General features: G+C 49.4%; 1 protein-coding gene across 1 annotated transcript in view; it reads left to right on the top strand.

The window, feature by feature from the left end:
• The first annotated feature begins 6100 nt into the window (after positions 1–6100).
• LOC309557593 (protein mono-ADP-ribosyltransferase PARP14-like) overlaps positions 6101–12872 on the top strand; it is a 254593-nt gene continuing 247821 nt past the window's right edge. Inside the window, exon 1 of the mRNA XM_082260388.1 lies at positions 6101–6296. Coding sequence (XP_082116514.1) covers positions 6107–6296 — 190 coding nt within the window. The 5' untranslated portion in view covers positions 6101–6106. The remainder of the gene's footprint in view (positions 6297–12872) is intronic.

Here is a 12872-nt window from a genome sequence, read left to right on the forward strand (position 1 = left end):
CATATCCTTGCTGAATTCTGATTTGAAGCTTTATGCAAAGATATGGGCACAACGCCTGGCGAGGGTCACACCCTTACTAGTGCGCAGTGATCAGGTTGGATTTGTTACGGGCAGGCAGGCCCCCGATGGTACTAGACGGATGTTTGATCTTCTGTCTGTAGTGGAAAGTCGCAGGGTGCCCTCGGTGTTCCTGACGCTCGATGCGGAAAAAGCGTTTGATAGGGTTCACTGGGGGTACCTAAAGGCGACGTTATCGAAATTTGGGCTTCGGGGTCCTGTCTGCTCGGCAATATCGGCCTTGTACACTACCCCTTCAGCTAGAGTCTTTACTAGCACAGCAATGTCGGACACCTTTACGAACACGAATGGCACCCGCCAGGGGTGTCCTCTGTCCCCCCTAATCTTCTCCCTAGTTGGAGCCACTGGCGGAGGCCATTCGGATTGATCCATCCATATCGGGTGTTAGGGTGGGAGGCAGGGAACATAAAATAGGGTTATTTGCAGATGATGTCATACTCACTCTGACCTCCCCGCCCTCGTCCTTGCGCAACCTGGATAGGGTACTGGATGAGTACGGGGCGGTCTCGTATTACAAATTAAATACTACCAAGTCCCAGTGCCTCCCGATATATGTCCCATCTAGGGTTCTAGAGACGTTGCGGACAGAACATCCCTTCCAATGGACTTCTAAGTCCCTGTTGTATTTGGGCATACAGTTGTCATTTCCAACGGCCTCTACCTACTCGATTAATTACTCTGAATTGACTAAAATAGTGCATAGAGATCTGTCTCACATTGCCCAACATGAACTGTCGTGGGTGGGCAAGGTGGCGGCGCTTAAGATGTTGGTACTACCCAAAATTTTGTACTACTTTAGGACGATACCCATAATCGTTCCACAATCTTTCTTTAATGATATGGACAAGCAGTTTAGGAAATTTTTATGGAACAGGAAAGTACCCAAGCTTTCCTACTCTACACTTCGCAGGCCTAGGTGCTGGGGAGGTGTAGGTATGCCAGATCTTAGAAGCTATCAAGCAGCGGCTCTCCTAGATCAGGCACAGGAATGGTGTAAACCCCACTCCGACAAATTGTGGGTTATCATTGAGAGGACCCTGGTTGCCAATAGAGATCTCCCCTCCCTACTATTAGCGGCTCAAACTGGGCGGATACTCCAACTTCCTGGAGTTCCGGCCATTCAGGCTACAGTTCATGGGTGGGGGGCTCTGCGACAAGTGTCTGGATTCCCAACTTTGCCTAAAGACCTCACACTAGCCTCTTACGAGTTTCTCATTCCCTCATTGCGGTGTCCCAGCCCTGATACCCAACGCTCCCATACTTATTCCCAAGTCCTGTCCTCCTCTGGCCCCTATGATTTTTTTTTTGTTGGCACAACTGCGAAATTATCACCTTAAATTCCCGGACGTGCGCGTACATGTGCCTCAGGAGGTGTGGGAATACCTCATCTCGGGGAAGCCGAGATCGGGCGGGCTGTCTTGGTTCTATAGAGCTTTGACGCAACCTAGGGCCCAGTCCAAACTGAAGTGTATGGCAAAATTGGAAAAGGACCTGGATACAGAATATTCTATGGGGGAATGGCAGGCAGCTATACAATCCTATTTTAAATATACGCACTGCACTAACCACTGGGAAGGGGCACTTAAACTATTACATAGGAGCTACCTTACTCCATCCAGATTGGTCCATATGTACGAGGACTCTTCGGACGCATGCTGGAGAGAATGTGGAGCGAGGGGCACTGTACTACACATGTTCTGGGGATGTAGAAAACTACGAAGTTACTGGGTGGCCATCTATGCTTTGGTGGCCGCGGTTACGGGGCTGAAACTGCCAATGACGCCGTCATTGGCCCTACTGAACTTGGGTATCCATTCTATCCCGAAAGAACACAGATGTATTCTCTCACATATTCTAACGGCGGCTAGAATTAATGTGGCGGCGGCATGGAGGTCTACCAAAATTCCCACGGTCTATGACGTCATCAACTGAGTGAAAATAATTCACTCATATGAAAAAATTTTTTTTAGCTCAGGAAATAATTTCCAAACATTCCAGCAGCAATGGAGAGGGTGGCTAGATAAATACCCTAATTGAGCACGAATACTATTCACATGCTTGTAAATTGGTATTGCTGATTGTTCAATGACTACAGGAGGTTTTGTTTGTTTGGACTGTCCAGTTGATAGTCTACTGGTTTTCAACCTTTGATTGTTATCTACTCCATTCTTTTTATGTATTTTATCACAGCAGAGTCCTTCGGGGCCGGTTCTATCCCATGCTCCCAGCAAGACGGGAGGTAAAGTGGAGAGTATGGGATTAGTGATATGGGGGCCCGCGGACGTTTGACTGTAGACTTGGCTGGGGGTGAGGTGGGAGCCCGGGGGGCATTGGCACAGTAAGCTCCCAAGGGGGTGCCGAGCTCCATGGGCATCTCACCTGGGCCCTCAGGGGCACATGGGCCATGTCATTTTGGCGCAAACTGGGGGTTCCCTAGGGAATTAGCTAGAACTCTGAGGTGCTCTGTGTAATTTATGTACAAGTTGTGATATGAGCTATACCTTCTCATGATGTATTATCTTGTTCTATGTACTGCTAATAGAATATGTTGTTGTATGTTGAAAATCTTTAATAAAAACTTATTGAAAAGAGAAATTACCCTGATATGTCAGAGCTGCTGCAGAAAGTGCGGGCCGTCTGTGCGCACTTTCGGCGTTCTCACCCTGCTGCTGCTCGCCTGTCAGCGCTGCAGCGTAACTTTGGCCTTCCCGCTCATCGCCTCATATGTGACATGCCCACAAGGAACTCCACCTTGCACATGCTGGCCAGACTGTGCAAGCAGCAGCAGGCAATAGTGGAGTTTCAGCTGCAGCACGCACGTGTGAGTTGCTCTGCAGAACAGCACCACTTCACCACCAATAACTGGGCCTCCATGCGAGACCTGTGTGCCTTGTTGCACTGTTTAGAGTACTCCACCAACATGGCCAGTGCCGATGATGCTGTTCTCAGCTCAACTATCCCACTTCTATGCCTCCTTGAAAAAACGCTTCGGGCGATGATGGAAGAGGATGTGGCACAGGATGAGGAGGAGGAGGAAGAGGTATCATTTCCAAGGCTTTCAGGGCAGTCATTCACAAGTGGCTCCGAGGGTGGGTTCCTGCACCCACAAACGTCAGGTACACAATTGTCCAGCAGGGGCACAGTTCTGGAGGATGAGGAGGAGGAGATGGAGGAGGAGATGGAACCATGTTCACAGCAGGGTGGCACCCAGGCCAGCTCATGGCCATCACTGGTGCGTGGCTGGGGGGATACAGAGGACACAGACGATACACCTCCCACAGAGGACAGCTTTTCGTTGCCTCTGGGCAGCCTGGCACACATGAGCGATTACATGCTGCAGTGTCTCCGCAACGACCGCTGAGTTTCCCACATTGTAACTTGTGTTGATTACTGGGTGGCCACGCTGCTGGATCCCCGTTACAAGGACAACGTACCGTCCTTAATTCACTCACTGGAGCGCGATCGCAAGATGCGCGAGTACAAGCGCACGCTGGTAGACGCGCTGCTGGTGGCATTCCCACCTGACAGCGAGGCCACAGTGGAAGCACAAGGCCAAGGCAGAGGAGGAGGAGGAGGAGGAGGTCGCCAACGCAACCAGGGCACCGCCAGCACCTCAGAAGGCAGGGTTAGCATGGCCGAAATGTGGAAAAGCTTTGTCAGCACGCCACAACAAGCAGCAGCACCACCAGCTGATATCGAACGTCTTAGCAGGAGGCAGCATTTCACCAACATGGTGGAGCAGTATGTGTGCACACGCCTACATGTAGTGAATGACAGGTCTGCCCCCTTCAACTTCTGGATCTCCAAATTGGGCACATGACCTGAGATTGCCCTTTACGCCTTGGAGGTGCTGACCTGCCCTGCAGCCAGTGTATTATCTGAACAGGTATTTAGCATGGCTGGGGGCGTTATCACAGACAAGCACAGCTGCCTGTCCAGAGCCAATGTGTACAAGCTCACGTTCATTAAAATGAACCAGGCATGGATCCCACAGGACTTGTCCATATCTTGTGCAGAATAGACATGTATACCGGCCTCACCCAGCCATTGTTGTATTTTTCATCTTTCTCACTCTTTTGGAGTGTACCCTAATTTAAAAAGAAATTTAAAATTAAAAACAAATACCAGTGTTGGCTAACTCGTCCTCCACCCACCACCGCTTCCACCTACACCGCCACATCCACCGCCACCTCAACCTCCTACTCCAATAGGTGTCTCATCCTCCTAGATCAAGATGATTATTATTTTTTTCTGTTTTTTTATGTTATTTTAAGTTATTTCCCTATCCACATTTGTTTGCAGAGCACTTGCCATGCTCTTGAGAAGATTTTGCTGCCTTTGCAGCCCTCTAGCCCTTTCCATGTTTTTTTAGAGCCATTTTAGTGCTCAAAAGTTCGGGTCACCATTGACTTCAATGGGGTTCGGGATCGGGGTAAAGTTCTGGTCACGAACCCGGACTTTTTTTTCAAGTTCGGCCGAACCCACCGAACCCGGACATCCGGGTGTTCGCTCAACTCTAATTAGGAGGACTCTCTTGAAGGATGTGCTCCTAATCTCAGCTTGTTACCTGTATAAAAGACACCTGTCCACAGAAGCAATCAATAAATCAGATTCCAATCTCTCCACCATGGCCAAGACTGAAGTGCTGTCCAAGGATGTCAGGAACAACAATGTAGACCTACACAAGGCTGGAATGGGCTACAAGACCATCTCCAAGCAGCTTGGTGAGAGGGTGACAACCGTTGGAGCAATTTTTCACAAATGAAAGAAACACAAAATAACTGTCAGTCTCCCTCGGTCTGTTCTAACCTCGTGGAGTTTCAATGATGATGAGAACGGTGAGGAATCAGCCCAAAACTACACAGAAGAATCTTGTCAATGATCTCAAGGCAACTAGGACCATCGTCACCAAGTAAACAATTGGTAACACACTACGCTGTGAAGGACTGAAATCCTGCAGCGCCCGCAAGGTCCCCCTGCTCAGGAAATCACATGTACAGCCCGTCTGAAGTTTGCTAATGAACATCTGAATGATTCAGAGGAGAACTGGGTGAAAGTGTTGTGGTTGGATGAGTCCAAAATTGAGCTCTTAGGCATTAACTCAACTCGCCGTGTTTGGAGGAGGAGGAGGAATGCTGCCTATGACCCCAAGAACACCATCCCCACCATCAAACATGGAGGTGGAAACATTATGCTTTGGGGGTGTTTTTCTGCTAAAGGGGCATGACAACTTCACTGCATCAAAGGGACGTTGGACAGAACCATGTACCATCAAATCTTGAGTGAGAACCTCCTTTCCTCAGCCAGAAGAAGCTGAGGGTAAAGGTGATGGACTGGTCAAGCATGTCTCCAGACCTAAACCCTATTGAGCATCTGTGGGGCATCCTCAAACAGAAGGTGGAGGAGCGCAAGGTCTCTAACATCCACCAGCTCTGTGATGTCATCATGGAGGAGGGGAAGAGGACTCCAGTGACAACCTGTGAAGCTCTGGTGAACTCCATGCCCAAGAGGGTTAAGGCAGTGTTGGAGAATAATGGTGGCCACACAAAATATTGACACTTTGGGCCCAATTTGGACATTGTCACTTAAGGGTGTACTCACTTTTGTTGCCAGTGGTTTAGACATTAATGGCTGTGTGTTGAGTTATTTTGAGGGGACAGTAAATTTACACTGTTATACAAGCTGTACACTCACTACTTTACATTGTAGCAAAGCGTCATTTCTTCAGTGTTGTCACATGAAAAGATAGAATGAAATATTTTAAAAAATGTGAGGGGTGTACTTACTTTTGTGAGATACTTTATATGTACAGTATGGATGATCATGATACGGATACAAAGTAAATAATCTCCTGCAATCTCCAGGTACAGCAGAACACAATCCATCTCCTCGTATCTTCAGCATTTATAATTTGTGGTTATAATAAGTCACATGACCTCCAAAACTGAAACTAAATTCTGCACAAATGCTTTCACATTCTAAGAAGACATCAACATTCACACCACCGCCTCTCCCATTTCCCTCCAGGATGGGAGACAGCAACTATCAGCACCCTGTGGCCCTACACTGGGATCAGGGGCCAGAAAAGCTGAAATCCCTGAAGAATAAATTACAGCTGCATTTCGGGAGTAAAAGCAAATCAGGCGGAGGAGAGTGTGAGATCCGAGACACCGACTGCACCCGGGGGTTCATCCTCATATACTACAAGGAGGAGACAGGTGGGTACTGGTGTGTGGGGGGGGGGGTTTAACGGGTGCTTATATACTATAAGTAAGAGGCAGGTATGTACTGGGGGAGATTCTCATATACTACATGAACACTACAAGGAGGAGGCAGGTAAGTACTGAGGACTGGAGGGGATCCTCATACACTACAAGGAGGAGGCAGGTAAGTACTGAGGACTGGAGGGGATCCTCATACACTACAAGGAGGAGGCAGGTAAGTACTGAGGACTGGAGTGGATCCTCATACACTACAAGGAGGAGGCAGGTAAGTACTGAGGAATGGAGGGGATCCTCATACACTACAAGGAGGAGGCAGGTAAGTACTGAGGACTGGAGGGGATCCTCATACCCTACAAGGAGGAGGCAGGTAAGTACTGAGGACTGGAGGGGGATCCTCATACACTACAAGGAGGAGGCAGGTAGGTACTGAGGATTGGAGGGGGATCCTCATACACTACAACAGGGGTGGGGAACCTTTTTTCTGGGAAGGGCCATTTAGGTATTTATAAAATCATTTGGGGGCCGTACAAAATTATCAACTTAAAAAAATGTGCCTGCTATATTTGGTCAAACATTTAATTAACTTGCCGGTGGTTACTGCTTGTGGGTACAACTGGCTGGTACTGCTGTGGGTGCTGTGGGTACTGCAGGCTCAGGCTGGTACTGCTGGCTTGTACTGTGCTGGCTCAGGCTGGTACTGCTGTGGGTATTGCTGATTCAGGCTGGTAATGTGCTGTAGGTACTGCTGGCTGGTACTGCCTTGGGTACTGCTGGCTCAGGCTGGTACTGATGGCTGGTACTGTGCTGTGGGTACTGCTGGCTGGTACTGCTGGCTCAGGCTGGTACTGCTGGCTAGTACTGCTGGCTGGTACTGCTGTGGGTACTGCTGGCTGGTATTGCTGTGGGTACTGCTGGCTGGTACTGCTGTGGGTACTACTGGCTCTGGCTGGTACTGCTGTGGGTACTGCTGGTCCTGCTGTGGGTACAGTTGACTCTGGCTGGTACCTCTGTGGGTACTGCTGGTTCTGGCTGGTACTGCTGGCTCTGGCTTATACTGCTGTGAGTACTGCTGGCTCTGGCTGGTACTGCTGTGAGTACTGCTGGTTGTGGCTGGTATTGCTGGTTGTGGCTGGTACTGCTGGCTCTGGCTGGTATTGCTGGCTCTGGCTGGTACTGCTGGCTCTGGCTGGTACTGCTGTGAGTACTGCTGGCTTTGGCTGGTACTGCTGTGAGTACTGCTGGCTTTGGCTGGTACTGCTGGTTCTGGCTGGTACTGATGGCTCTGGCTGGTACTGCTGTGTGTGCTGCTGGCGGGAAATGCTGGCTAGCAGCGGCGCCACGCTGGAGGAAGAGGCGATATTTCCTGTATTCGTCACAGGCGGAGTGCATTTGATATCACTCCACCTGTGACTCACTCAGACTGTTACAACAGAGCCGGAACTATACAGGAAGCATTGGCTCCGTTCTGACAGATCAGCTGAGAGACACAGACTCAGCTGCACGGGGGGGGCCGGACTAAATGACTTTGAGGGCCGCATACGGCCCCCGGGACGTAGGTTCCCCACCCCTGCACTACAAGGAGGAGGCAGGTAAGTACTGAGGACTGGAGGGGGATCCTCATACACTACAAGGAGGAGGCAGGTAAGTACTGAGGACTGGAGGGGGATCCTCATACACTACAAGGAGGAGGCAGGTAAGTACTGAGGACTGGAGGGGGATCCTCATACACTACAAGGAGGAGGCAGGTAGGTACTGAGGACTGGAGGGGGATCCTCATACACTACAAGGAGGAGGCAGGTAAGTACTGAGGACTGGAGGGGGATCCTCATACACTACAAGGAGGAGGCAGGTAAGTACTGAGGACTGGAGGGGGATCCTCATACACTACAAGGAGGAGGCAGGTAAGTACTGAGGACTGGAGGAGATCCTCATACACTACAAGGAGGAGGCAGGTAAGTACTGAGGACTGGAGGGGATCCTCATACACTACAAGGAGGATGCAGGTAAGTACTGAGGACTGGAGAGGGATCTTCATACACTACAAGGAGGAGGCAGGTAAGTACTGAGGACTGGAGGGGATGCTCATACACTACAATGAGGATGCAGGTAAGTACTGAGGACTGGAGGGGATCCTCATACACTACAAGGAGGAGGCAGGGAAGTACTGAGGACTGGAGGAGATCCTCATACACTACAAGGAGGATGCAGGTAAGTACTGAGGACTGGAGGGGATCCTCATACACTACAAGGAGGAGGCAGGGAAGTACTGAGGACTGGAGGAGATCCTCATACACTACAAGGAGGATGCAGGTAAGTACTGAGGACTGGAGGGAGATCCTCATACACTACAAGGAGGAGGCAGGTAAGTACTGAGGACTGGAGGAGATCCTCATACACTACAAGGAGGATGCAGGTAAGTACTGAGGACTGGAGGGGATCCTCATACACTACAAGGAGGAGGCAGGTAAGTACTGAGGACTGGAGGGGGATCCTCATACACTACAAGGAGGAGGCAGGTAAGTACTGAGGACTGGAGGGAGATCCTCATACACTACAAGGAGGAGGCAGGTAAGTACTGAGGACTGGAGGGGATCCTCATACACTACAAGGAGGAGGCAGGTAAGCACTGAGGACTGGAGGGGGATCCTCATACACTACAAGGAGGAGGCAGGTAAGTATTGAGGACTGGAGGGGATCCTCATACACTACAAGGAGGAGGCAGGTAAGTACTGAGGACTGGAGGGGATCCTCATACACTACAAGGAGGAGGCAGGTAAGTACTGAGGACTGGAGGGGGATCCTCATACACTACAAGGAGGAGACAGGTAAGTATTGAGGACTGGAGGGGGATCCTCATACACTACAAGGAGGAGGCAGGTAAGTACTGAGGACTGGAGGGGGATCCTCATACACTACAAGGAGGAGGCAGGTAAGTACTGAGGACTGGAGGGAGATCCTCATACACTACAAGGAGGAGGAAGGTAAGTACTGAGGACTGGAGGGGATCCTCATACACTACAAGGAGGAGGCAAGTAAGCACTGAGGACTGGAGGGAGATCCTCATACACTACAAGGAGGAGGAAGGTAAGTACTGAGGACTGGAGGGGATCCTCATACACTACAAGGAGGAGGCAGGTAAGTACTGAGGACTGGAGGGAGATCCTCATACACTACAAGGAGGAGACAGGTAAGTATTGAGGACTGGAGGGGGATCCTCATACACTACAAGGAGGGGGCAGGTAAGTACTGAGGACTGGAGGGGATCCTCATACACTACAAGGAGGAGACAGGTAAGTACTGAGGACTGGAGGGAGATCCTCATACACTACAAGGAGGAGACAGGTAAGTATTGAGGACTGGAGGGGGATCCTCATACACTACAAGGAGGGGGCAGGTAAGTACTGAGGACTGGAGGGGATCCTCATACACTACAAGGAGGAGGCAGGTAAGCACTGAGGACTGGAGGGGGATCCTCATACACTACAAGGAGGAGGCAGGTAAGTACTGAGGAATGGAGGGGATCCTCATACACTACAAGGAGGAGGCAGGTAAGTACTGAGGACTGGAGGGGATCCTCATACACTACAAGGAGGAGGCAGGTAAGCACTGAGGACTGGAGGGGGATCCTCATACACTACAAGGAGGAGGCAGGTAAGTACTGAGGAATGGAGGGGATCCTCATACACTACAAGGAGGAGACAGGTAAGTACTGAGGACTGGAGGGGGATCCTCATACACTACAAGGAGGAGGCAGGTAAGTACTGAGGACTGGAGGGGGATCCTCATACACTACAAGGAGGAGACAGGTAAGTATTGAGGACTGGAGGGGGATCCTCATACACTACAAGGAGGAGGCAGGTAAGCACTGAGGACTGGAGGGGGATCCTCATACACTACAAGGAGGAGGCAGGTAAGTACTGAGGAATGGAGGGGATCCTCATACACTACAAGGAGGAGGCAGGTAAGTACTGAGGACTGGAGGGAGATCCTCATACACTACAAGGAGGAGGAAGGTAAGTACTGAGGACTGGAGGGGATCCTCATACACTACAAGGAGGAGGCAAGTAAGCACTGAGGACTGGAGGGGGATCCTCATACACTACAAGGAGGAGGCAGGTAAGTACTGAGGACTGGAGGGGATCCTCATACACTACAAGGAGGAGGCAGTGAGTAATGACACTGAGCACTAACAGTCCCGCTCCCGGCTTGCCTTGCTCCCATCCTGCAGACCCACACACTAGGCTATGACCACTCTGCTCGCCTCCCTTGCACTATGACATCATTCAATACGCTTTATGCACCGCCTCCGCCAGAACTGCCCCCCCCGCTGTCTCTGCCTGAACACACTGTAGAAGGCACTCGGATGGTCACAGCCATATTTTTTACTGGCAAACTTTTCCTGTCACTGGCATTTACAGTAAAAATACTGACAATTGGCAACACTGGTCTGTGGCGGAGGTTCAGGTGGTCATAGTGAGTTGGGAAGTGACTGTCAGGTTTGGATATGTGGTTATGGTTTATTCATTGGACAATATTTGGGGCGGTGTGGTTGGCTGTCAGTTGTTTGGGGAGCTCTCATACAGTAGAAGGTGCAGAGTGCGGAGGGCACATGAATTGTCTGTCGCAGCGTTGCCACCCTACCAGATTGAAATTTATGAAGGGGGGTAAATCTTCCGGAGGTGAAGTGGGTAATGTCATTACAACATTGTTTTCACTCAGCAGAACTTCGCTCTCTCAAACAACACTGATTATTTCTGATCCTTGTGCTGATAGTGTTAGTAAATAGACAGGAAGGGAGATTCAGATTTACTTGTTTTAAACTTTTTTTATTTTTTACATTTCTTTCCCGTCTTCCCAGTTTCTATGCTTAGGCCAAAATTATCCCAGTAATCTTCATGGGAGGAGGGGCTTTCTCAGCTAAACACACCCTCCTGCCTGCATGCCTGAGATAAAGGCAGATGAATTCCAGGAAGTAAATGCTACATGAACCATCTGCCCTTACTCAAGGTGGCTGCGGTCAGAGATCCTAGGGGGTGTTTTTCAAAGTGATTTCTCAGCAAAATAAAGCATTGAAACAAGGATGGATGGAGACATGGATGGATAGATAGATGGAGGATGGATGGAGACACGGATGGATAGATAGATGGATGGAGGATGGATGGATGGATAGATGGAAACATGGATGGATGGATGGAGACATGGATGGATGGATGGAGACATGGATGGATGGAGGGATGGATGGATGAAGACGTGGATGGTTAGATGGATGGATGAAGATGTGAATAAATGGATGGAAACATGGATGGATGGAGACATGAATGGGTGGAGACATTGATGAATGGATGGAGACATAGATGAATGGATGGATGGAGATAGGGATGGATGGAGACATGGATGGATGGATGGATGGATGAATTAAGACAAGGATGGATGGATAGAGACATGGATAGATTGATGAATGGAGACATGGGTGGATAGATGGATGGATGGATGAAGATGTGAATAAATGGATGGAAACATGGATGGATGGAGACATGAATGGATGGAGACATGAATGGATGGAGACGTGGATGAATGGATGGATACATGGATGGATGGATGAATGGAGACATGGATGGATGGAAACATGGATGGATGGAGACATGGATGGATGGATGGAAACATGAATGGATGGATGGAAACATGGATGGATGGAGACATGGATGAATGGAGACATACATGGATGGGTGGATGGATGGATAAAGACATGGATGGATGGATGGAGGCATGGATGGATGAATGGAGGGAGACAAGGATGAATGGAGATACACATGGATGGGTGGATGGATTGATGGATGAATGAATGAAGACATGGATGGATGGATGAATGGAGGCATGGATGGATGGATGGGACATAGATGGATGGATGGATTGATTGATTCATGGATGGAGACATGAATGGATGGAGACATGGATGAATGGATGGAGACATGGATAGATGGATGGAGATAGGGATGGATGGATGGAGACATGGATGGATGAATGAATTAAGACAAGGATGGATGGATAGAGACATGGATAGATTGATGAATGGAGACATGGATGGATAGATGGATGGATGGATGAAGATGTGAATAAATGGATGGAAACATGGATGGATGGAGACATGAATGGATGGAGACATGGATGAATGGATGAATACATGGATGGATGGATGAATGGAGACATGGATGGATGGAAACATGGATTGATGGAGACATGAATGGATGGATGGATGGATGGAAACATGGATGGATGGAGACATGGATGGATGGAGACATACATGGATGGGTGGATGGATGGATAAAGACATGGATGGATGAATGGAGGCATGGATGGATGGAGGGAGACATGGATGAATGGAGACACACATGGATGGGTGGATGGATTGATGGATGAATGGATGAAGACATGGATGGATGGATGAATGGAGGCATGGATGGATGGATGGAGACATGGATGGGTGGATGGATGAAGACATGGATGGATGGATTGATCTATTGATTCATGGATGGAGACATGGATGGATGGAGACATGAATGGATGGGGGAG

This window comes from Pelophylax lessonae, assembly GCF_965119305.1.
Source record: "Pelophylax lessonae genome assembly, chromosome: 6".
Taxonomy (NCBI): Eukaryota; Metazoa; Chordata; class Amphibia; order Anura; family Ranidae; genus Pelophylax; species Pelophylax lessonae.